This window comes from Colius striatus, chromosome 2, assembly GCF_028858725.1.
Source record: "Colius striatus isolate bColStr4 chromosome 2, bColStr4.1.hap1, whole genome shotgun sequence".
Taxonomy (NCBI): domain Eukaryota; kingdom Metazoa; phylum Chordata; class Aves; order Coliiformes; family Coliidae; genus Colius; species Colius striatus.
The window spans coordinates 22,875,140-22,900,224 of NC_084760.1; the positions used below are offsets into that span (position 1 = coordinate 22,875,140).

The following is a 25,085-nucleotide window of genomic DNA, read 5'->3' on the forward strand; positions in this document are numbered from 1 at the left end:
CACAGTCTATGCTGACAAACCCTTAAACAGTCCAGATTTGCACACTACTTGCCAAAGCATGACAGAAACTGGCAGGGTCAGATCCTTCAGGCCTTTTGTATTTAACCTCTGTGAAAATGATGTGAGCCAGGGCCACGCAGTGCAAGACTTGTCTGCTTCATTGTAGGACTGTGATAAGTTCTGCATTTGGGTGCTCCCTCAGATCTGAAGATATGTCAAGAAGATGCTTGCTCTGATAACGTTGTTGACATGCCGCTGGTTCTTCAATGGTTCTTGGTTTCATGGTGAGCATTTCCTCTGCCTTGTCGTGAGCATGAGGAAGACTGCCACTGAAAGGGTTGCTAAGTGTTGGAATGGGTTGCCCAGGGAAGCGGTTGAGTCACCATCCCTGGAAGCATTTAAAAGACCGGTAGAGGTGATGCTTAGGGACATGATTCAGTGGTGGACTTGGCAGTGTTCTGTTTGTGTCTGGACTCGATGATCTTTTGCAATCTAAATGATTCTGTGATTCTAAAGAGCAAATAAGACACATAGTTACTTCACCAGACACCCACTAACGGTTCTCATCCAGAGACAAAATGTCTGCTTGTTTGTCCCCTTTTCCCCAGGTGGAACCCTGATGTTCCAGCAAGTGCCCATGGTGGAGATTGATGGGATGAAGATGGTGCAGACCAGAGCTATCCTCAACTACATAGCAGCGAAGTACAACCTCTATGGGAAGGACCTGAAGGAAAGAGCCCTGTACTGTAACAGTGCCACCTTTCTTTGTTAGCCTTTGTTTGTTCATACCACCTCTGTGCAACAGGAGAATGCCCTGGCGCACAGTTAGTCTGAGGGTGATGCAGCAGGTTTTTCCACTGGGTGTGGCTGTGGGTGATGTCTACAAGAGTAACACCTGGGCAGTTAGACAGGCAGTGTGGTGCAAGGGGCTTTGTGAGGATCAGAGCTCAATGCAGTCATCAGAGCAAAGCAGTCAGGAGTGCAGGGTCAGGGCTGACCCTCTCACTGCTGCTGCTGCTGCTTTTCATTTTCTCCTGCAGCTGTCAGCAGCAGGCACTTTCGCTGCATCACATTCGGGGAAGTGCCTCTAAGGCAAAGAGAAAACCTTCTCTCTAGTAACCAGGGAGTAGAATGAGTAAGTGGATATTAAAGGACAGGGCTCCCAGGGCATATGGGTTGACCTGAAGTATTTATAAATGCATCAAGTTAATTAGCAGTGATAAACACAGGTCAAGATATTTGTTAGGAATTGTAAAGACCCACTGTTTAACTTGGCACATTTGATTAGATTTTTAACACAAGTTTGGATGATAAACATGCTGGGTAGAAGCAGCAGAGTTCCTAACATCTCCACGTTGTTACGCTGGTAACTGTTGTGCTGTTTAGGCCTACTGTGCTTGACTTGACCAACTGGATCTGTTCCTTTCAGAATTGATATGTACGTGGAAGCAATAATAGATTTGAATGAGTTATTCATGATGCATGAGATCCTCTCAGGAGATAAAAAGAAAGAACAGTTTGCTAATATTGTGGACAAGGCCACAAACAGATACTTCCCAGTCTTTGAGAAGGTACGTGGCAAAGATGCAGTAGCTCAATGAACATTGCTTTCCTGAAACTCCATCCTGGGTCTACACAAACAATTTTTATTGAGGACAAGAGAGAAGCAAAAGTAGCACTTCAATATAAACACGATGGTCTTGGCAGGGCTGGGGTGAGTGGACAGCGTGGATGGATCATTCCCTTGTACTACAGATCTCCTTAGTGCATTTCCTTCCTATGGGAGTAATTCCAAGCCCTTGCTTTGAAGACGTAAGACACACAGAGAATGAAACATCCCATCTGCTTCTGGTTCCCTGTTTTTTAGGTTCTGAAAGACCATGGACAAGACTTCCTTGTTGGCAACCAGCTGAGCAGGGCAGACGTGCAGTTACTTGAAGCCATTTTAATGGTAGAAGAGGGGAAGCCTGATGTACTTGCCAAATTTCCTCTGCTGCAGGTAATGGAATGGACAGTTTTAATGGACAAGGAATCAAAGCAGGAGCACTGGTTTAAACGGGCTGAGAAATGTGGCAGAATTGGGGGGTGAGAAAAGAAGTGAAAGACAACAGCAAAATCCAATATCCTGAGTACTTTTAGCTGGCCTCAGATACTGATGGTTATTGCCACCCTCTGTCACTGTAGCCACAAAAGTATAACAGGATGAATCGTATAGATTCTGCTGCAGGATCGATCCATAAACTTCTTTTAGAGCACGGGTGACATCTAAATGTCTGAAAGTGACTACGGTTCTTAAGCACAGTGCTGTTTTGGTTTTGTTTTGTAGAGTTTTAAAGCAAGAATAAGTAATATCCCCACAATAAAGAAATTCCTGCAGCCTGGCAGCCAGAGGAAACAACCAATAGCAGAGAAAAATATTGATGCAGTGATGAAAATTTTCTCCTGAGAAGCAACCACGACCCCCAGAAACTCCATTTCTTTGCTTTTGCTGATAGTGTCAAAGGGAAATGAATGGAAAGAGCAAGAAGGTTTTTGATCTCTCTTTTCTCAGCAACAGGACTTGTTTTAACCAGTGCAAACACTTTAGAGATAAATTAACATGAGCATCCCAGCAAATGACGGTGTTTACTGAATTAGGGCCCACTGTGGACAACACAGGATGAGAACACCTGAAATAAAGTCTTGCTATTGGCACTCAAAACCAGTTTGCAGTGACTTCTTGGTGCTGCTTGTATATGTCAGGGCTCTCTATTTCTCTCTTGCTGGCTTTCCCGAGAGTTGCTGGAAGACACCTCAGCCCAAACCCTGGGCATCCTGCAGGTTTTAGTTTGATGGAGATGACAGGTTTGGGTTCAGCTTTCCTCTGAACTTAACTTGGAGCATGCTGGGACCAGAGGTCCTACTGCCCCTCTCTTTTGAAACCAGACACTCATTGTCTTGTTACTGTGGCTTCCCCAGTATTTCTTGTAACAAAAGCTCTACGGTAACAGCTTCAAGCACTTTGCAGACTCAGCCGAGAAATGAGCGCTTGTCTCCAAGCGTAAAGAGGAGATCCCAGTCTGAGGAAGGGATGCGCTTGGTATGAGGTGCTAGTGAGACCCGAGGGTGGGCGGGCAGGGGGCAGGCCGTCCGGCGCGGCCGGGGCCGGCAGCCTCAACGCCGCAGCGGCGAGGAGCGGGCGCCACAGGGAGCCACGGGAGTTGTCGGCGCCGCGGCCCGTGCGCAGGGTACAGTCGGTAGGGCCGGCGGCCGTCGCGGCGTTCGGCGGCCCCGCGGGGATGGGAGGTGGGGAGGGGAGACGTCGGCCGGTCCCGGCTCGGGAGAAGGTGCGGCTTTTGCCGGGAAGGTGGTCCCCGGGCGGAGCTCCGCGCCGCGGCCGCGGGGCCCTGTGGCCCCCACTACTGCCGCCCAGCACCGGCGGAGCCGCGGGAGCGCGATTCCCGCCGCGGGCAGGTGCGCAGGGCGGGCGACCCTCTCCTTTCCCTTCCCTCTCCCCTTCTCCTCCCCTCCCGGGCAGGGCAGGAGCGGCCCGCAGCCGCCGCGCCCAGGCGGGACGGCGAGCGGCCAGCGCCGTGGTAGCGGCTTTCGCCTCAGCAAGGGGCGGCAGGGCCCCGCCGCGCAGCCCCAGAGCGTTTGTCGGGGCGTCAGTGGCCGCTCGTTCCCCGCAGCAGGGACCCGCGCCGGGGGGGCGGGGGGAGGTTGTGTCTGGTTCTGGAGAGATCAACAGGGAGCCTGGACAGGAACTCTTGTTTGCAGCTCAAGTTTCAACGTCCCTCGGAGTAAGTTGCCTCAGAGTGATTCAGCAGATTTTGATACAGCACAGTGACCTTGCCTGCGGGTTACTCTGCAACAGCATTAACCCATCTGATCACACAGGCAGGATGGTGCAAGGCAGTTTATGCTCTATGGACTGCTAAAGTCAACTGAGTTATCAGGAGAAAGCCGCCAGGAGCACAGAGGGCAGCGTGTCTTCTGATGCCACTCTTCATTCACTGTCTCCTACAATTGTCTTTGCTGAGAGTTTTCCCCAGGTCAGATTCAAAGAAACTTTTTTGGCAGAAAGAGAAAAACACCTTCTATGTCCAAGAATTAATGTCATCAGAACCAAATGTCCTGAAAGAATACCTCCATCAGTAAGGAAGGGAAGGAAGCTTATGAAGGATTCAGGCTGAAGTAGCTGATGTGACTTATGTCAATCTACTAACAGAGTCCAAAGACCATAAAATATGAAAATAAAATGTGGATTGCTGCCACAGCATTTTTTTAAACTGTGTGAGCTTTTCAGACATCAGATTCTTTTTAACTAGCAGGCTGCTAAATGATGAGAAGAAAAAGGCTGCAATTTTCTGCTGGCAAAGGTATTTGCATTGATCCTGAGTTCTCTTGAAACTCATCTGTGTACACAGTCATCACTAGCCAGCAGTTTATTTTCTGTAGGTGACTAAACACACCTAATTGGTTTGGGTTGGTTTTTTTTCTTTGTTTGTATAAGCAATAGGAGTTTCCCATTGGTGTTTGCAGATCTCTTTGTAGGAGGGGCAAGAGACCTTAATATCTCACAGCAAAGGTGCTGAGAGGTGGGAGTGAGCTACTCTGTGTACAAGGTAAGGTTTTGGGATTTTGGACATGCCTAGGGAATGAGTGTACTTGAAACCAAGCCTAAAGTAAGTTAAATTCCTAATCATCTGCTTCTAGGTGCACAGATTTAAGAAAAAGAAACACAGACCTCAGAAGTGTGGAATGTTTCCTCTCCCTTTCTATTAAAACAGGCACTGCCTCTGTGTTTGCTGCTGTTGTGCATGCCCTTCTGGTTCTGAATGGGCTGGATGACAGGCTGTGCAGAAACTGTTAATGATCGGAGGGCTGGAACATCTCTCTTGTGAAGCAGGCTGAAGGAGTTGGGGTTGTTCAGCCTGGAGAAGAGCAGGCTCTGGGCAGATCTTAGAGCAGCTTTCCAGTACCTAAAGGGGCCTACAAGAAAGCTGGAGAGGGACCTTTTACAAGGGCACATAGTGGTAGGACAAGGCGTAAGGGCTTTAAACTGAAAGAGGGTAGATTTAGGGTAGATATAAGGACGATATATAGGGTAGATATATGGGGGTGGTGAAATACTGGCACAGGTTGCCCAGAGAGGCTGCAGATGCCCCATCCCTATTATATTTTCAGGTCTGGTTTGACATGGGTGTTCTCACAGGACCCAACACCTAGTGAAGGTTGGGTTCAAGTGTATTTGTTCAGCAATATCTTCCAATACTATTTGGGTTGTAACACTCATGAGAGCTAATATTTGTTTAAGATATGTGTATCAATTAGTAATGCTTCCTACATTCTGTCATGATTCATTTTGCATTGCTGCATGTTCTCTGGATAGTGTGTACTACTTTTTTTCCTTTCAGTACTGAACAGGAGAGGTGGTTATATCAAAACTGAGTCTCTCGGGCCTGATTGCCTGTCTACTCGCAATTTCTTTCTACTGTATTGAATAATTTGTGGTGGAACATTTTAAATGCTGATGCAAAGCATGTTTCCTGTAAGATCATCTTTTTTAATTCATCAGGAGACGAGAACTCTGAAATCATGGCAGGGAAACCCAAGCTGCACTACACCAGGGGAAGAGGGAGGATGGAGTCAATCCGATGGCTGTTAGCAGCAGCTGGAGTTGAGGTCTGTATCTCTTTTTATTTAATACAAGTTGATCAGATTAATCTGTGATGAAAACAAGTAGTGTTCTTTGGAAAGGTTTCTTAATTACATCTGTACTTAGATACGTGCCCAGCCTCATATGCTGTGATCACAACAGTTGGGTTCAGCGATGCACTCTCTCATCTTGTATTAACTTCATGTATTCCTTGAGCAGCAGTTGCCCAGTAAAAGGATTTTAAAGTAGCAAGAGAATTAAGTGTAATTTTGAAGGCTACTCCAACTGAAGAGATGTGAGATCATTGCTACAGACCAAAACTGTGTATTGTGGCTTTTTCTGAATGCTCCTTGCCCGTTTGTGTCTCGTAATTGTTCTCTTCTGAAAGACTATGTGTGCCACATGAAAAACTATAGAACATTATCTCCAAACAAAGTGCTTGTTGTTCTTTGGATCAAGAACCAAGTAGGGTAAATCAGCAGAGATGCCCCGAGACAGTGAAGCAGCTGTCTAGGTTCACATCAGGTGAAAACCATCCTGAGGCATCTGAATTTCCACATGCATTTTTTGCTTGAATATGGTACTTTGAAACTATTTCCTCAGAAACTATTTCTACTGCCTTGGAAAGAAAAGCCTTTTCAAATGGTGCTCACATGTGACGCTGATGACAGAGAAGCTGTAGAGCACGAGTGCTAGCGAAACAGATCTTGCCCTCATTCAAATGCCCTTTTCATTAACAAAACCAAAAAAGCCATCAAGGGCAAAGCAGGAGATAAATACTGTGTAACAGGGGCATGACTTAGTAAAAATTTCTCAGTATTTCACATGGCATCAGGGGCTTGTAAGTGAATGATGTGGTGTCTTGCGCAGGCAAGAAAGCTGGTGTTTATAATGAAAGAAGCTGTTTTTGAAGTGTAAAGCACAGTACATTTGTATGGGGACATCACAGTCTTGGGTTGTTTACAGGAAAAGAGATGAAGGAGTAGGAAACACATTAATGAGAAATAGAGGGAGTAGTGTGGAAAGGTGGAGACTAACTTGGAAAGCTTTTCTATAGAAAAGGGCCTGGGAGTGCTAATCCACAGCTGTCTGAATGTGAGCCAGCAGTGTGCCCAGGTGACCAAGAAGCCCAATGGCTTGTATCAGAACTAGTGTGGCCAGCAGGACCAGGGAAATGATTGTCCCACTGTTCTCGGCACTGGTGAGGCTGCACCTTGAGTATTGTGTTCAGTTCTTGGCCCCTCACTACAAAAAGGACATTGAGGTGCTGGAGCATGTCCAGAGATGGGCAACAAAGCTGGTGAAGGGCCTGGAGCACAGGTCTTGTGAGAAGGGACTAGGGGAGCTGGGGATGTTTAGCCTGGAGAAGAGGAGGCTGAGAGGAGACATGATTGCTCTCTAAGACTACCTGAAAGAAGGTTATACTGAGGTGGGGGTCAGGCTCTTCTCCCAAGTAACAAGCGACAAGACAAGAAGAAATGGTCTCAAGTTGCACCAGGGAAGTTTTAGCCTGGACATTAGGGAGAACTTTTTTGCCTAAAGCACTGGGACAGGCTGCCCAAGGAGGCAGTGAAGTTGCCATCCCTGGAGATATTCAAAAGATGCACAGATGAGGTGCTGAGGTTCAGTTTAGTGATGAGCTTGGCAGTGTTAGTTAGTGGTTGAACTCATAGACATTAAAGGTCTTTTCCAATCTTAATGATTCCATGCTTCCAGACTGTTTTCCACTTTCCCATTGCCTTTGGAGTGATGCAGTGTTGTTTCCTGGTTTTGCTTTTCAGTTTGAGGAAGAATTCATAGAAACCAAGGGAGACCTAGACAAATTGCTCAATGGTGAGTCTGTGAACTGTAAAACACTACACATTAATTCACACCAGTACAACAAAGTGTCTAGCGGTGGGACATTTGTAAGACCTGCAACATGATGTAACCCAGAAGGAGAAGATTTGGGAGACAAGCTTGTTTGCCAATGCTCTCGTCACTCAGAATGAGATCTCTGGATGTGTTCCCAGGTCTCTTTCTCAGAGTCAGTGTAGTAGTGGCAGCAGGCTGAGTAGTTTGCTTCTTTTTCTTCCCTAGATGGAGTCCTGCTGTTCCAGCAAGTGCCCATGGTGGAGATTGATGGGATGAAGATGGTGCAGACCAGAGCCATCCTCTGCTACATAGCAGGGAAATACAACCTCTATGGGAAAGACCTGAAGGAGAGAGCCTGGTATGGGAACAGTGTATTGCATGCTGTCCTTCCTGATAGCCTTCCATGGTTTATAATATTTATGAGAAGAATATTGCTGTGAAACATCTGCATGTGAAGATGCACATGCATCTGTCAGTCGTTGTTTCCTCAGATCCAGGGGCTGGATGAATGGACTCTGTGACTGATAAATTGAACACAGGAAGTTCCACTTAGGAGAAGCTTCCTTCTCTATGAGGTTGAGGGTGAGGGAGCCCTGGCACAGGCTGCCCAGAGAGGATGTGGAGTCTCCTTCTCTGGAGGTCTTCAAACCCTGCCTGGATACATTTCTGTGTTACCTGATCTAGATGGACCTGCTTGAGCAGATGATCAGACTGCTATGATCTCTAGAGGGTCCTTCCAACCCCTGCCATTCTGGGATTCTGTGAAATGATTGTTAATTGCCAATGCAGTAAGAATGGCCACCTCCTGGTTTATTTGATTTCCCAGAGACCAGAAGTGCAGTTAAGTTTCTAACAACTGCAGGAAGGACCTTAATACAAAAATAAAGCTGCGTATGCCTTGTTTTTGTAATTATTGTTTAAACTGGAAAACAGTAGGAAAACATCCAGCTGCCTGAAAAAAAATGACTGGCAAGTGGCAGCCATTTGTTGCCTGGATCGTTTCATGATTAGACCTTTAATTGATTTTTTTCCTCTAGAGTGCTTTGCACATGTGGTCTTTTCTCCCACTTCAGTGACAAATGGGTTGTCAATGGAAAATTATGTGAACTCCAAATACATTAGTTGCAGACTCATACTTAGTTTGTTTGTAGAGACTGTGAGCCTGTTGATAAAGATCTGTGCTTTGAAGCAATCTGACCTGGAATCAAAGTGGAAGAACAAGAAAGCAAGTCAGTGTCTTATGGGACAGTCACTAATAAGCATTTTACTTAATAAACATCGTATTTCAGAGCAAATAACTAAAATGGAATGTTCCAGTGATAAATGTGAAAGAAATACTTTTGTTTCAGGATTGATATGTACGTGGAGGGAGCAACAGACCTGATGGGGATGATCATGTCTCACCCTTTGCAACCAGCTGACACAAAGGAAAAGAATCTTGCCTTAATCATTGAACGAGCTACAACCAGGTACTTTCCTGTTTATGAAAAGGTGAGTGATCCATCACTGTTTCACTCCAAAGTCAGTAAAGTCGGGTACAGATTTCCCCAGCCCCACTCCCATGGCCCCACACACCTGCTTTCCAGAAGGCAAGGGACAGAACAAGTCTGGAACCGTGTGACAGAGCCACCATTGAACATTGTGAAAAGAAGTCCCCAAAACAATATTCAGCTGGTTTCAGTGCTGAGTATCTTCACCATCTTCTTTAAGACTCCTCAAAGAGCAGGCGCTACATTTTAAACCTAGTGTAGTGGCTGGTGGCTCCTCACATCTGGCAAAAATGCACCATTTGAATACCTGTGCCAGCTTTCAGACCTCATTGCCTGAGTTCCATATACTCTTGCTGTTCAAACTTAAATACAATTGCTCTTTAAAATTAGGGACCTAATTCTGTGACCTTTCCTAAACCCATTGCTTAAATGTATTGCACTTACAGACTATTACAGCCTTTTTGAATTGCTATTTGGGCATCCTCTTGTGTGCACAAGGAGGCTCTGCAAACAGGATGCATCTAGCTGAAAAGCATGAATGAATTCTTTTCTGGTTAGCACACCCTAAAGAGTTAGTTGGCTTCTAATGAAGTAAAGCATTGGTGTGCTTGTCACTCCCCACAGAGCACATGAAGAGCCTTTCTTGGCTGGGCAAGAATTGGTTGGGAGGAAGGGGACGGGTTGTTCTTTGGTTGTCCCTGGAGCATAGCCTGGGTGTTACTGTGTTACTGAGTTCCCATTTTCTACCAACTCCTTACTTGTTTTGTTTTCTGTTTCCCTTTGGGGGATTTAATGTTTTTCAGAGTTAACATTTCCTGTTTGAACTGAGCCAGCTGTGATCCTCATCTCACTCTCCTGCTTCTGTTTGTGACTGTATGGCTGTACTATCCAGAGGTTGTCACAGCAGCTTTTCAAGGTGTAGCTTTCTCCTTGGGAGTTCATGGATTTGCTGTGCTGAGTGTTTCTGTAGGAATCTGCCTGTGATGAAATATCTACATAAAATTGTTAAATCCCATCAGACTTTTTTTTTTTTCTCTGATTTTTTTTGTAGGCCTTAAAAGCACAGGGGCATGACTACCTTGTTGGCAACAAATTAAGCTGGGCAGACATCCATCTGCTGGAAGCCATTTTAATGGTAGAAGAATGTAAGCCTGGTACACTGTCTGCATTCCCTCTGCTACAGGTGAGCAACCATCTCACCTTCATGTGGAATGTAACACACACGTTTCACTGCCCAGTTTTAAAGGCTCATTGATGTTTAAATCTTTTGAATTGTTTTACTGCAGTCCTGACAGTTCTCTAGTGTCCTTCTGTAGATAACAACCTGAGCATAGGTGCACTGCCTTGCCTCAGAGCTGCTGAGGGCTCAGCTTTCTCCTGCTGTACTTTTCCCAGCTGATGACTTTCTTATGTTTTGTCTTCTATGGTGCTTTGCTTTGAGATTTCCCTGTCCTTGCCTCTTCCCCCTCTTGCTGAGCTGCCTATAAGCAGGTGCTCCCTTTTTCTGCCTAAGTCTGAGAATTAAAAATCCAAGTCATCTGATTTTTAAGTGTAAAGGATGGAATTGGAATTTCCTCACTGCCATTTGCTTTACTGCCGCTTCTTACAGGCTTTTAAAGGAAGAATAAGCAACATTCCTACAATCAAGAAATTCCTGCAGCCTGGCAGCCAGAGGAAGCCTCCACCAGATGAGAAATATATTGCCAATGTGAGAAAAATATTCAATATTTAGTCATGTGGCTGCTGAAGATAAGACAACTGTAGCGTTCCTACCAGAGCTGTGCCTTACAAGCGTAAACCGCAAAGATGCCCTCGGTAGCTTGCACCGTGTAGCCAGTGGCATGATAACTGTTGAAATAAAACTCGCATTTAAATTAGTACTGGGCTAATTTGGACCTGTTGAGGAAGCAGCATTTCATGGAGGAGTTGCACAAAATAAAAGATGCTGATCCTTTGTGTTTGTTTCACTGCAGGGTGGGCCTGGCAGGGTAAAATGTTTCAGCTGTAGCTTCCCAATAGCTGTAGGAAGCCCTAGTGCCTTTAGAAACTGCAGGACAGAACAGTCACTCCATGAAAATGGGGAAGTGATAGAACAACTTGGTAGGCACCTGGCACTCAGCCAGGGCTAAACCATCAGAGTCATTGGTGTGTGGGAACTGTGGTGGTTCTGTCAGGCTGTGGGTGGTGAGCAGTGTGAGCCTTGAGCAGCAACACCTGGCTCCACTCGCTGTCTGTTCTCCCTTGCTGTTGTTACGGCTGTTAGTTCTCTCCTTGTGTCATTCTACAAAATTGCCTGTATCTCAACACACAAAGCTTTACCTGATTCTCCTCCCCATCCTGCCAAGGTGGGGAGTGGTGAGCAAGTGGGTGGTTTGGTTGTTGTCAGCTAGGTTTTAAACCACAACACCTAGTGAGGCCACATCTGGAGTACTGTGTTCAGTTATGGGTTCCCTAGCTCAAGAGTTATAGGGAACTAGAGAGTCCAGTGGAGAGCTACCAAAAAGATCAAGGGACTAGAACATCCAACTGATGAGGAAAGGCTGTGAGACCTGGTACTGTTTGTCTTGGAGAAGAGGAGACTGAGTGGGACCTTGTCAACACTTGCAGAATCATAGATTCATTTCATAGACTCGTTTCAGCTGGAAGAGACCTTTAATATCATCAAGTCCAGCCTTTGTCCCAGCCCTATCAACCACTAGACCATTTCCCTAAGTGCAACATCCAATCGTGTGTCAAACACCTCCAGGGACAGTGACTCCACCACCAACCTGGGCAGCCTGTTCCAATGCCTGACAACCCTTTCAGGAAAGAAATTCCTCCTCAGATCCAGACTGAACCTCCCCTGGAGCAACTTGAGGCCGTTTCCTCTTGTTCTATTGCTTGTCTCTAGGGATAACAGACCAACCCACACCTCACTACAACTTCCTTTGAGGTAGTTGTAGAGAGCAATAAGGTCTCCCGAGCCTTCTTTTCTCTAGGCTAAACAGCCCCAGATCCCTCAGCTGTTCCTCATAGAAGACATGCTCCAAACCCTTTACTAGCTTGGTAGCCTGCCTCTGGATCCTCTCCAGCACCTCAATGTCCTTCTTGTAGAGAGGTGCCCAAAACTGGACACAGTATTTGAGGTGCGGCCTCACCAAAACTGAATAAATACCAAAAGGCTGGGTGTTGAGAGGATGGAGCGACTCTTTTTTTCTGTAGTGCCCAGTGATAGGACAAAGGGTAACAGGCACGAGCTGAAACACAGGAAATTCCACTGGAACATGAGGAGATAATTCTGTTCATGTGAGAGAGCCCTGGCACAGGCTGCCCAGGGAGGGTGTGGAGTCTCTTTCTCTCGAAGTTTCCAAACCTGCCTGGACACGTTCCTGTGTGACCTGATGGAGGTGGACCTGCTTGAGCTGGGGGGTTGGACTAGATGATCTGTAAAGGTCCCTTCCAACACCCCTACCATTCTTTGATTCTCTGAAGAATCCAGAGCTGGAGGCTACCATTTGGAGTTGGTGGGTTTTTTGGGGCATTTGGGTTGGTTTTTTTTTTTGGTCAACTGTGCAATAGGAATCTGAGCTGCTCACAAAATCTTGTCACCACCAAAGCCTCTGCTAAGAATGATAAGCTTGGTATTGCGTTTGTGCAGCATTGAGATCTGATATCTGATAATCATAGAATGGTAGGGTTGGAAGGGACCTTTAGAGATCATCTAGTCCAACGCCCCTGCAGAAGCAGGTTCACCTAGATCAGGTCACATAGGAACATGTCCAGGCGGGTCTTGAAGACCTCCAAGGAAGGAGACTCCACAACCCCTCTGGGCAGCCTGTGCCAGGGCTCCCTCACCTGAACAGTGAAATAGTTTTTTCTTACATTTAAATTTAAATTTTTGTGTTCCGGCTTCATGCCATTACCCCTTGTCCTGTTACTAGCTACTATAGAAAAAAAGAGATGTCCCAACCTTCTGACACCCACCATTTAGATATTTATAAATGTTAATAAGATCACCCCTCAATCTCCTCTTCTCCAGACTAAACAGCCCCAGTTCCCGCAGCCTTTCCTCGTATGAAAGATGTTCCAGTCCCCTGATCATCTTGGTGGCCCCCTGAATCGATCCCTGTGGAACTCCTGGCCACAGGCCTCCAACTCGACTCTGTGCCATTGATCACAACCCTCTGGGCTCTGTCATTCAGCCAGCTCTCGACGTACCTCACTATCCACTCATCCAAGCCACACTGCCTGAGCTTTCTGATGAGGATGTTATGGAAGACAGTGTCAAAAGCCTTGCTGAAGTCAAGGTAGATGATACCCGCTGCTCTCCCCTCATACAGCCAGCCGGTTATGCACTCATAGAAGGATATCAGGTTGGTCAAACAGGATTTCCCCTCGGTGAAGCCATGCTGACTCCCTCTGATAACCATCTTATCCTTCATATGTTCAGTGATAACATTCAGGATGAGTTGTTCCATCACCTTTCCAGGGATGGAGGTGAGGCTAATTGGCCTGTAGTTTCCTGGGTCATCCTTCCTGCCCTTTTTGAAGACTGCAATGACATTGACCTTTCTCCAGTCCTCAGGCACCTCACCTGTCCTCCATGATTGTTCAAAAATGATAGAGAGAGGCTTAGCAATGACATAAGCCAGCTCCCTCAGCACTCTAGGATGCATCCCATCAGGACCCATTGACTTATGAGCCTTAAGCTTGGCCAACAAGTCTTTAACTTCTTCCTCTTCCACCCAGGGCAAGTCCTCTGCTGTCCTGCCCATCCTGTTATCCTTGCCGGACTGGGCTTCCCGAGGGTCAGCCTTGGCTGTAAAGACTGAAGCAAAGGCGGCATTCAGTACTTCGGCCTTCTCTGCATCCTCAGACACCAGGACACCCTCAGTGTTTAGCAACAGGCCCACATTCCCCCTCACCATCCTTCTGCTGCTGATGTACTTGAAAAATGCCTTACTGCTGTCCTTAACATCCCTGGCTAAATGTAATTCTAGAAGGGCTCTAGCCTTCTAGTTGCACCCCTGCATGTCCTGGCAATGTTCCTACACTCTTCCCAAGAAGCCAGCCCCTGTTTCCACCTCTCATAGATGGCTGCTTTCTGCCTGAGTTGTCCCAGCAGATCCTTGCTCATCCATGGAGGCCTCCTACCTCCTTTTCCTGCTTTCTTAGGTATTGGGACACTGATCATGGGCTTGGCTTAAGTGGTCTTTATATATATATATATATATATAAATAAAATCTATAATCTTTCTAAGCAAACTCTATATGAAAAAAAGGAAAAGCAGAATTTATCTTCAACAGCACACTCACCTATATTCAGTTTCCTAATGATCTGGCTGCACATTCCCGTGTACCAGCAGATGGACTCAGCCAAGCTTTGAGACCCAGGGAATAGTTAATTATTTTCTATGCAAACCAAAGCAACTTCAGCCCTTGAATAGTTCATGTCTGCAAACTCTCCTTGGCTTATGGGGAGGGCCTCATAAGGGCTTACAGCCCATCTGTGCACGATGGTGAACCTCCCTCAGCTGTGGTTCACACCCGTGTGAGTTTACAGCATGGAGCCTGTTTTAAACTGGTGCTGAGTAGAAAGCAGATCCTCAGACGCTTCCACTGACAAACTGGCTCACTGGTCTGCACAAAAAACTGAGAAGCTTTGAATAATTTCCATTTTATTTGAACACTGAAAATGTTTTTTTTTACATTTAGAAGCAGCAGAACAAGAACATGTGATTGAAAGGAAGGGGGAGTTCCAGTGCAGCACAGTCCATACATGAGCCTTTATGGATTTGTAATCGACAGCAGGATTACTTAATCTAAGAAACTACAAAATTATGGTTCAGTACAGGCTGCACCTTTTTAGCATTAACAGGTATTTATATATATATATTCCCTCTGGGCTACCGTGAAAGATTAAATCAGTTCCTTGGGAGGCTCAGCACTTCTGAAAGATCAGATACACACAGAAAGATCCCTCGAGTTAACAGACAGTTTAAGTAGATCAAAATACATAATCAAGAAAATACTTGTTGTAGTTTTTGAAAAAGGCTTGCAAAATACCAGCAAATGTCAGGAATCAAATAACAGGTCCAGATCTTGTACAGAAAAGGGAAATGCAATGTAAGACTTGTGTTCAAAGTATCAAGTATGGAGAGCTTGCCTGTTTGTTCAGTGGCTGTGGCAGTTGTCCTTCGGTCCTTAATAAAGTCTCCTACAGCATCATAAAAACAAGCCTCAAAATCATCAAAAGGCTGCAAAAAAACCCAAACAACAGAACAAAAAAATCTGAATATGGCTGGGCATGAACAAAACCTTTTCAAGTCATCATTAAATAACAGCTTGTTCATAAATACCTGCCGCTAGAGCCTCTAGTAAGCAATCTTTTAAATATCTACTCCTACAGCCTCAGTGTCTGTTGAACCACATAGTCCAACCTAGGCCTAAAAAGTGATCCAGCATGGAAAATAACACTTTACAGCTTAAGTCCTGAGTCTTAAATTTTGCACCTTGATCATTTGTGTCTGATTTTTCCCTTCCAGGATGTCAAAATAAACAGCAGCAATAAACCAGTCAGAATGATTAGAAACACCCTACTTTGCAGTAACGCTGACCAAAGTTCTTAGGTCAAAAACGTCCTGGTTTTCCAAGGTGCTGAGCTTGCAGTAGTTGTGAATGCAACACTTCTAAGCCAAAGGGTTGGTCTTTTTTAACTCTTACACGTGACTGAGTTGTATCAAATGAAATTACCAACTTTGTACTCATGTGTTTGAAAACCCTGAGGCCTACCTCAGGTTCTTCCAAGGGCCTTATCAACACGTGTTAATATTTAATTGCAGGCCTCTCCTTTCTGTGCTGAGAAAGTCAGTCCCTATCAGACCTATCAGCCCAGTGAGATGAAAAAGTTGTTCCCTGGAAACTCTGACCTAATGTCACTTAAAAGAGACAGTTGCTGCCTGACAGCAACTTCCACTGATGCTGTCTTGGTTCAGATGGCAAATGGCAACCATTTGGAAATCACAGAAATCTTTACATTAAGATCCTGAATATATATGTTTACCTCAGGCACGCTACCAGTCCGGCTGGCATTAATTTCTTGGACCTCTTGAACCTCATTCCCATTATAATGGTCAAAAGAAAAGCTGAAACTGTAAAAGACAATTCAATGTATTTATGTTCTCACTTCTCTCAGTGGACGGTTCAGGATCACGGAGAGTTATCAAGGTCATTGCTATGTTTTGCTATGAACTGTAACAGAATTAAACATCCGATCAGAGATGGGGGTCTATAAATACACTCTTGCTTTTCCAAAATATACTGCTATGACTTATTTTAGCTACAAATATGGTTTCTACATGCAATAGAATGCTAAACAGTATTCCACAGATACTAAGGAAGTTTGTCAGACAGTGAATTCTACTCCCCTGTACCTACATTTGTGGGGATACAAATAAAGTAGGGAGACTAGTTATCCTAACAGTAACATGTACTAAGAGTTACAGGAACATTGTCTCTTAGTTCCCACCAGCCTTGGTCATTGCAGCTGTTTTCTAACTATTCAAGGTGCTCAATGGTGCAGCTTTATCTATTTTCTTCTGAGAACACTTCATTGCTGAGCCTTAAACACTGGATTGGAAGCTTTGCCACTTGTTTTTGCTACAGAATCTGGATATCAACATCTCCACGACTACAAGTTCCCTTCTTTCCTTTTGCTACAAGGCAATCATCCTAATCTGTGAGAAGAGGTGGGCAACCCAAGAGGGCAACAAGTGCAGTGCAAGCAGCAGTGCAAGCAGAGAACAAACACCATGAAAGGAATTGCATCTTCTTCCTGGAGCAGTTTTACCTACCAATGGAGTTGGCAATGAACTGATTAGGCATGGAGATCCCATATTCAACTACAGCTGCAGGGCACTACATACAAGACAGATGAGAACACATAAACCTCTGCAAAGACAGCTTTGTTAAAGAACTGTCACCTAAAATGCTTCCTAGAAGCTGGCAGAGGCAGGACTTCTCACGGGCAGCTGGGCTTTATCACTCTTGCAGCCAAAGTAATGGCAGTTACTCAAACCTCTTCCCTTTATATGGAGCAGTTAAACCATCTGGTTAATTCTCTTCCAACTCCACTCTCTACTCCTGTGGACAGTCCTGTGCTCACAAGCATCAAGAACTTACTGCAGCATTATAAAACAAGTTCTGACAGTTACAAGCATCTTACAAATCTCTACCAGCTATGCACGTACACTTATTATAGACACCCTGCAAAAAACCTATTCTGCTCTACTATCCATTGCTCTCATTTTCTGGTCCCATAGCCTTGATCCTCTCAAGAGTGTCTGAATAACAGTCTGTTCCACAGTGTACATCTTGCCAGAGCCCTGAGCACATTTACAATTAATTACAAGCCACAAAGCACGTTCATTCTGTAATGTTCTTTTTTCCCCAGTTACTATCATCCGGCTTTTCACGTGTGCCAGTGAGTTTTTAAGACATTCAGCTTTTAGAACTGATTTTCAAAAGTGCCTGATACTCAGTTTCACCTTATATCAGTTGAAGAAATTCAATAAGTCAAGCAAAAATTCAATTCAGTAAATCAGATTCAGGTCAGAAAATCAAATTAGGTGCATCTACTCACACTCTGAATAGCACTAACTGTTGCATACTGAAGGCTGAACTTCTGCACGTACTCCAAACATATAACATGGAGAGCTAACTTCAAGGGGAGTGGGAAAATGCCTGAAAGAATGATTTATAAAACAACTAAGAAATTTGCCTAGGGTATCTGTATGCTGCATGCAAGAACTCTACTATCAATGTCTTGCAGGAAAATATTACCTGCATTATTGTAAGAGACTGTTGTGTAGGTGATAAATGTTATAGATAGTATTTGGGCATAAGCTGGAATACAAAAGGTTTGACTTAAACATAAGCAAAAACTACTTTAGTGTGAGGGGGAGGGAGCCCTGGCACAGGCTGCCCAGGGAGGGTGTGGAGCCTCCTTCCCAGGAGGTTTTCAAATCCACCCGGACACGTTCCTGTGTGACCTGATCTACGCAGACCTGCTTGAGCAAGTGAGTTGGACTAGATGACCTCTAGAGAGATCATCTTCCTCCAACTCTGACCATTCTGTGATTCTACGATTCTATAATTATGGGTTTGGAGGGGCTTCTAAAACAAAAAATCCTAACCTTTTAAAGGTTTGTGTACTTGCTTCATTTCACATTGCAATTTACTGGTTTCTGAGTTTGGAACAGTCACTTTCTTCCATGCACTCAATTTCTTTCTTTCTGTTGTGCTCTAGTTGTTTTTGGTACTTTGGGAGGCTAGGCCTAAGGCAAAACGTTCTTATTTTCTACAAAAACAACACACATTTATCATGGAAAGTCCTTACTCTTAAAGTAGCAGATACAGTAGCTCCCCAAATGTTTTTAAGGTGTGGACCTGTAGATGATTCTGAGTGTGACTAATTCTCCCTTTCTCTGAAGCCCTCCTACTGAGTTCTTTATTCATTTGGGATTTCTCTGCATACAGATGGCAGAGGATATCTTCTTTCAGACTGAGATACATCAGCCTGGAAGAGATTAAAACCAGCCTGAATGTTGGCTCTGGCAGAGTACTTTGTAGGAATACTTTCTAGCTAGCTTCAGGCAAAAATGACCACAGTTAGTTCAGGTTACCTTCTCTGTTTTGTTCAGCACAGTGGAACTCGAAGAGGCCACCATTCAGAGCCAAAGTTAAACACATGCTTAGATTTTAATTAATTAGAACACTACTTTGTAAACATTCTAAACTAAGACTTCTCTAAAAAGTCTTTGTTCTTTTTACCCTACATAAGAAGTAGTGAGGCAGATGTAGTGAGTGAATGGCTGTAATTGCTACTAAATGAGTAATCATAGAATCACAGAATGGTAGGGTTTGAAGGGATCTTTAGAGATAATCCAGTCCAATCCCCTTGCCAGTGCAGGTCCACCTAGATCAGGTTGCACAAGGACACATCCAGATAGGTTTTGAAAACCTCCATAGAAGGAGACTCCACAATACACATTTTTCCAGTTGAGAGAGTCGAGAGAATGTCCTCATATGCCTACAGTTACACGGAATACATAACACTGACAATGTTTTAGTACATCTGATGTTCACAAGCAGATTAGGGACATTTTTGTATTAGTCCTTTCAAAAGCAGGGACCTGGGAAACAGGCAACATTTACTAAGTTTTAATTAGTCTTCCACAGATGCTGTATATAAACTCGTAATTTAACTGACCCACAAAAGTACAATACTGTATGCTACTTCAAAGTACCTCACACTGAATGATTACAAATTGACATATACTTAAGGCTATGTCTTCATTCCAAAAAACATTTTTTTTTTAACCATGGGATAACTTAATTTGAGCAAGGTCATGATGACAAAAAGCCAAGAGTGAGAGCAATAGCAAATCTGTTACATTTTGTTGGCAGCTGAGGATATGTTACATTATTACACAAGACTGGATCTCACACCTTCTTTACCTCTCAAAATACATTCTAATCTGTAGCCTTAATGATTTTATTTCAGCACTCTCCCCCGTTTCTCTGTACAATATTTGCAATGTTAGGGAACCATCTAATAAAAGGAAGTGGTGACACTCAAATGCCCACTTTGTGTAAATGATCTGCCTTACCTTGCAAATGGTTCCACAGTGAAGCTCCTGAATTTTGCAAGCCTAGCTGAAATGTTGAACTCTATTTAAAAACTAAATCAAAGCAATACTCCAAATTTAATAAAAGATAATTTTATGAGGAGTTGAAGAAACTGCTATTTGGGAGTTGTTTTTTGTTGTTCATTTGTTTGATTACTGCAGTAAAACACTTACACAGTGATATCTTCACATTTTTCGGGTCGCGTGTTATGCAGTAAGCTCCGTAACCAGCCACAGAACCAAAGGTGAGACCAGCAGCTAAAGAGATTTTACTACCTGCAAGAAACCATCCAAGAGTTATTTCTCAACATAATGTCTTTAAGCTCCATCTTTACTCAGCAGCTCTCTCTCTACACAGTATTGTCAGAACATTTTAAACATAGAACTGATTTTGCTCCAGTGCAGCTAAACTCAGCCAGTGTGAACACAGAGGCAGTACTTCTGTCACTGGGCCATTCTCTTGTATCGCATTAGGGGCAACATTGACTAAATTTGAGGGAGATGAGCAGGACCTGCAATTTGTGAAAAACAACCTCTGAAGCAGAAATCTAAATTTGGCTATTTTCTCTACCATACATATCTTCAGAAACTACAAAAAAAGCATTCCTATAATTTCTCTGGACCGTCTGTTGATTTAAACTGTATCACACAGTACTTAGGAGTCTCAAAAAATGGTAGAAATGTGTCAATATATTTAAAGGGTAAATCAGACAACACATGTAATCATAAGCCTTTCAGTCTGACTGATGTCAGTCCTGGACAAAGAAATGGTATTACCAATTTCACATTTAATTAATAACTAATTAAAAAACAATTAGATGCAGTAAAGATGAAAATGAGGCTTTTAAAAGTGACTCGTCACCTTCTTTCAGTGCTTATTACAGAACTGGTTTGTAGGTTCAGCAACATACTTCAGTTTCTGAATAAGCATTTGTCTTGCTACAGAATGGTAAAAGCATAAGATCAGCTCATCGAGTGTTATCTGCATTAAGCTGATCCCAAAAACGTTTGCAAATAAAGAATCCAGAAAGTCAGGTGTCACTGAGCTCCCAGTCCTGTTATACTGAATATCTTTAATCAAGACTTTAAATAAAACAGAAGTCACCAATTAAAAAAAGAAGTTGGCAGTGACCGACTCTTAGTGTGAGGAGAACAAGCAAATGGGATAGCCAGTGAGTGCAGCTGATGCAAACTAAGAAAATACAGCGTGTGTTTTCGAAAGCCGTGTCTCAGAGCAAAGCATGCGCAGGCTAGGCGGGGAAACAGCGACCGCGAATGACAGGGCCGAGCGCTCTGTGGGAGAGTCAGGGGAGAGCAGCCCGGAGGCGCCGCCTGCCCGTCCTCGGTACCACTGCGACCTCTGCCGGGATGCTCCCCTCGGCTCGGGCAGGGCTGCAAAAAACACTGACAGACGGAAAAGGAGCTACAGTACACGGGAACCTAAAACTTGATTGATTATCTCAGAGCACATGCAGAGTTTTAACAGCATGGGATAATCACAAAATCAGAATACCTAAGTTAAGGGTTTTCTTTCCAATGTGCACCTGGAAATCTCAGAATCAAGCCTGCACACCTCTGTAGAAAAGCTTTACCCAAAGTTCATCTACAGCTATGCTCAAAGCAGGAATAGTGGAGTCCTTCAGGGGTTTGGTGCTGGGACTGGTACTGTTCTTCCTACTCATTAATGACCGTAATGAGGGAACAGAGGGCACTGTCAGCAAGTTTTCTGATGATATTAAACTGGAGTGAGTGGCTGACACACAAGAAGGACATGCTGGAGGGTTGGGCTGGGAGAAATCTAATGAAATTAAACAGGGGCAAGTGTAGAGTGTTGCATCTGGGAAAGAATAATCCCATGTACCAGTACAGGTTGAGGAATGAACTCTCAGAGAGTAGTGTACGGGAAAGGGGCCTGGGGGTCCTGGTGGAAGCAGGATGGCCATGAGCCAGCAATGTGCCCTCATGGGCAGGAAGGTCAATGGCATCCTGGGTAGATTAGAAGGCCTGTGGTTAGTAAGTAGAGAGAAGTTCTCCTCCTCCTCTACTCTGCCCTCGTGAGACTTCATCTGGAACACTGTGTCCAGTTTTGAGCCCCTCAGTTCAAGGACTGCGAGCTCTGGAGAGGTTCAGTTCAGTGCCACCAAGATGATGGAGTGGAGCATCTTGCTTATGATGAAAGGCTGAGGGAGCTGGGGCTCTTCAGCTTGGAGGAGACTGAGGAGTGACATCATTAATGTTTACAAATCTGTAAAGGGCGGGTGTCAGGAGGATGCAGCCAGGCTGTTCTCAATGATGTCCAATGACAGGACAAGGGGCAGTGGGTACAAGCTGGAACACAAGAGGTTCCAAAGAAACATATGGAAAAAATTGTTCAGTATGAGCGTGAGGGAGCACTGGCACAGGCTGCCCAGATGGGTTGTGGAGTCTCCTTCTCCTTCAAAATCCACCTGGATGAGTTCTTGTGTGACCTACTCTAGGAGGTCCTGCTTTGGCAGGGGAGTTGGACTAGATGATCTTTCAAGGTCCCTTCCAATCCTTAAGATTCTGTGATTCTGTAATGGTTGAAGGAGATGAGAAGGCCCAAAATACACTGAAGTTCAAAGATAACATGACAGACCCTTTTTGCCCCAAAACCAGACTCATCAGTTTGACAAACAGAAAAAAAGTAACCACTTAAATGCTTAAGCTGACCCAACTAAATATCATGAGACTTAGCTCATTTACAGCAGTGCAGGATGGATTTAAGATGCAGGCATGTTCACTTCTTTTTCCCCAAAAAAGAACAGCATTTCATTGAATTAATCAATAGCTTCATTTCCAAACCTACTGTCCCAGTATTTACCTTTACGAGTGTATCCTACCACACCTCCAACAGCCAGCATTGCAGCATACGCAAAACCAATCCAGTCAATAGCCATGGTCCCAGCTCTGGGGAAGAAAACACATTGCAAGTGAAGTCAAAGAAGTTCCTTCCTCCTAGTAAAAAGAAATAATAGTTACTTAAAAGTGTTCTACAGCCTCCTATATCGTGTTTGACTATTGCATCAAAATGTTCAAAAGGTAAAGCTGAATCTATTGGGTATCATATTACGTCTTCACTAACTGCTGTCCTTCCTTACACCTCAGTATCTAGGTATAATATATTTCCATTAGGGGAAATGGGTATTTTTGGGATGTATGTGGCATGCATTCTTCCCAGCCAAAAATACACATATGTAAGAAAGAAGCTTGACACCACTCAGTGCATCAGCTTTGTTGCACTTGTGCCATTTGGCTGATCTGGGCATATACTGTGGATACATACAAGTCTTCTGAAGGCACAGCTTAATGCCCTTTCACCCATGCTGACATGGTGTGCTTCCAGTCAAATGTCACAGGCCCTGAAACACCAGCCAAAGTTGGCAGTTTTCAGAGTTCACTGAAACCAGACAGAAACTTAGGCCATCTTCAGGAAGTTATACACACAGAAGCTTCATTCTATCCCTGTGTGCCTTTTATTTCACCTTTAGTTTGATGCACTGTCCAAGGTTAGGCTTTGGTCCTCTAAAACGCACTTACTTGCAACACCACTCTCTGCTCCTCCAGCTGTACTCTGCCAGGGCACAGGTGGTGATGGTTTGCAGTGGGACAGCCCCATCAGCACTACGACCTATCTCTCCTAGAGCCGGTGGGATACATCTTTCCTCTCCTTCTCTCAATATGTGTATACTGAATAAAGCACATCCTTCTTTTTACCTGGGTGGGTATATCCTTGATCACAGCGTTAAAGGGGTGTCAGGAAGGACCACACGCTCATTTCGTGTCAAGCCTTTAACATTAAAGTGAGCAACTCACAGTGAGCTGTAACCCCCTCGGGAAGACAGGCGGCTTTAAGGGGACCATGGCATCCCGGAAAACAAGGTAGGGGCCACGCTTAAACCTGGCCTTTAATCTGCCCGGCCTTTGATCCGTCCGGCCTTCGCGGCCTGGTCGGGCGGGCCGGGGCCGAGGCCGAGCTCGGCCGCTCCCGCTCGGCTGGGACCTTCCATCTCCCAGCCGACAGCTCAGCGAGTCCGCGCCTCGACCCCGCGGCTCGCCTCTCGCCACGCTTCCCCTTCTCGCCCTTGCCCCACCCCGCTCCGCGCAGCTCCGCGCTCGCTTCCCCGCGGCGGAGCCCCCGCCAGAAGAGAGGTGGCCGGGGCGGGCCATGGCAGACCGCCCACCACCCCCAGCCGCCCCTAGCCGCGGCTCAGCCCCGCTGCACCCGCCGCCGCCGCGCCGTACCTCGTGCCGCCGCGCCCGCCCCGCCGCCCTCCGACCTCCACCGGCCGCGCCTCCCGGACACCGTGGCTCCGCCTCAGCGCCGACAGCCTCTGCGAGGCTTATGCGCGTCGGGCGGCCCGCGCCGAGGCGAGGCGAGAGGCGGGCGTGTGCCGCCATGAGGGCGGCGCGGCGGCAGCACTGCGTGTGGGACTCCCTGCGGGCGGAGCGGCTGCGGCACTGCACTGGGCCGAGACGCGAGGCGGGCGGGCGGGCTCTGCCCATCTGCCGGGCCCTTCGACGGCGGGGCGGGGCCCAGCCCAGCGCCGGCCTTAGCGCCTCCCACCGCTTGAGACCCCTCGTCCTGCCCGCTGGTCTGCCAGGGTCCCACAGGCAGCGGGAAGATCAGTCGTTTTAGCCTTATAAGCTTAAGAACCCCTGCCCTGCCATGCTAGAGGCTGAAGTACTCACGAAGAGTCTGGAGAACAAGTCTTAATAGGAGCGGCTGAGATTGGGGTTGTTCAGCTTGGAAAAGACGAGGCTGAGAGGAGACGTTATTACTGTCTACAACTACTTGAAAGGGGGTTGTACTGAGTTGGGGGTCAGTCTCTTTTCTCCGGTGATGAATGTTAGGATATGAGGAAATTGACTCAAGTTGTGCCAGGGGAGGTTTAGATGGGGAAGAATATTTTCAGTGTTATTAAGCATTGGAATGGGCTGCCCAGGGAGGTGGTGGCGTCGCCATCGCTGGAGATATTTAAAAGATGCATAGGTGAGATGCTGAGGAACATGATTTGGTAATGGGCTTGGCCGTATTAGGTTGGTGGTTGGTCTTGATGATCTTAAAGGTCTTTTCCAACCAAAATGATTCAATGGACAAGAAAGGGTCATGTCTGCTGAGCGTCTTTTCCCCAAAGGGCACCCATCCCATGGAGAACTGGGCAGGGACTGGGGATGGGGTGAGAGTTTCCTGCCTGCACCACCCCAAAGACACCTCATGACCCAGGACAGGCCCTCATTACTGTATCTGGCACCCGCTGCCCCTCTGCTTTTCTGTCCTTCTTGCTTGCACCTTTGAAACTTTGAGGGTTGCCTGCATGAAGTCAGGTGAGCAGACACGTTGACTGAATGCTGATGTTATCCATTTGTCAAGGGAAATGAACAGGAGCAAACCCCAAGACTTGGATCCTACACATG

The 25,085-nt window shown here is 45.6% G+C and overlaps 3 protein-coding genes across 23 annotated transcripts in view; 2 read left to right on the plus strand and 1 right to left on the minus strand.

The window, feature by feature from the left end:
* Window positions 1-2,701, plus strand: part of LOC104552909 (glutathione S-transferase) — a 37,544-nt gene extending 34,843 nt beyond the window's left edge. For 12 of the 14 annotated variants that reach the window (XM_061989680.1, XM_061989681.1, XM_061989694.1 and 9 more), the window contains 4 exons: window positions 609-741; window positions 1,430-1,571; window positions 1,868-1,999; window positions 2,327-2,701. In XM_061989680.1, the coding sequence (XP_061845664.1) occupies window positions 609-741; window positions 1,430-1,571; window positions 1,868-1,999; window positions 2,327-2,446 (527 nt within the window). In that variant the 3' untranslated portion in view covers window positions 2,447-2,701. Of the gene's footprint in view, window positions 1-166; window positions 285-608; window positions 742-1,429; window positions 1,572-1,867; window positions 2,000-2,326 lie in introns of all 14 variants that reach the window. The other 2 variants (XM_061989691.1, XM_061989692.1) reach the window with 1 other exon arrangement.
* A 427-nt stretch (window positions 2,702-3,128) lies between these two features.
* Window positions 3,129-10,936, plus strand: LOC104551357 (glutathione S-transferase). 7 transcript variants are annotated; one of them, XM_061990051.1, is made up of 8 exons: window positions 3,129-3,227; window positions 3,757-4,358; window positions 5,558-5,664; window positions 7,420-7,471; window positions 7,718-7,850; window positions 8,842-8,983; window positions 10,034-10,165; window positions 10,592-10,936. In XM_061990051.1, exons 2-8 carry the CDS (start codon window positions 4,319-4,321, stop codon window positions 10,712-10,714), a joined length of 729 nt encoding a protein of 242 aa, XP_061846035.1. In that variant the 5' UTR covers window positions 3,129-3,227; window positions 3,757-4,318; the 3' UTR covers window positions 10,715-10,936. The 7 variants fall into 7 exon arrangements, with proteins under 7 accessions (XP_061846035.1, XP_061846039.1, XP_061846037.1 ...); XM_061990055.1 differs by lacking the exon at window positions 3,757-4,358 and adding an exon at window positions 4,499-4,604; XM_061990053.1 differs by lacking the exon at window positions 3,757-4,358 and adding an exon at window positions 4,522-4,604.
* A 3,686-nt stretch (window positions 10,937-14,622) lies between these two features.
* Window positions 14,623-24,076, minus strand: TMEM14A (transmembrane protein 14A). 2 transcript variants are annotated; one of them, XM_061990205.1, is made up of 5 exons: window positions 23,913-24,076; window positions 22,492-22,577; window positions 19,824-19,925; window positions 16,025-16,112; window positions 14,623-15,218 (listed from the first exon to the last, which is right to left on the minus strand). In XM_061990205.1, the coding sequence occupies exons 2-5, from the start codon at window positions 22,565-22,567 to the stop codon at window positions 15,179-15,181; spliced, it is 306 nt and encodes a 101-aa protein (XP_061846189.1). In that variant the 5' UTR covers window positions 22,568-22,577; window positions 23,913-24,076; the 3' UTR covers window positions 14,623-15,178. The 2 variants fall into 2 exon arrangements, with proteins under 2 accessions (XP_061846189.1, XP_061846190.1); XM_061990206.1 differs by having other exon boundaries at window positions 22,492-22,625; window positions 23,913-23,948.
* Window positions 24,077-25,085: the final 1,009 nt, after the last annotated feature.

Excerpts from the sequence above, each read along its gene's own strand:
- LOC104551357 (XM_061990051.1), top strand. The coding sequence starts at position 4,319 with ATGATGAGAAGAAAAAGGCTGCAATTTTCTGCTGGCAAAG. Across the intron at positions 7,472-7,717 it reads CCTAGACAAATTGCTCAATG|ATGGAGTCCTGCTGTTCCAG; the intron begins GTGAGTCTGTGA and ends TTTCTTCCCTAG. Across the intron at positions 8,984-10,033 it reads ACTTTCCTGTTTATGAAAAG|GCCTTAAAAGCACAGGGGCA; the intron begins GTGAGTGATCCA and ends TTTTTTTTGTAG.
- TMEM14A (XM_061990205.1), bottom strand. The coding sequence starts at position 22,567 with ATGGCTATTGACTGGATTGGTTTTGCGTATGCTGCAATGCTGGCTGTT. Across the intron at positions 16,113-19,823 it reads AAATGTGAAGATATCACTGT|TTTCAGCTTTTCTTTTGACC; the intron begins GTAAGTGTTTTA and ends TGTCTTTTACAG. Across the intron at positions 15,219-16,024 it reads GGACTGGTAGCGTGCCTGAG|CCTTTTGATGATTTTGAGGC; the intron begins GTAAACATATAT and ends GTTTTTTTGCAG.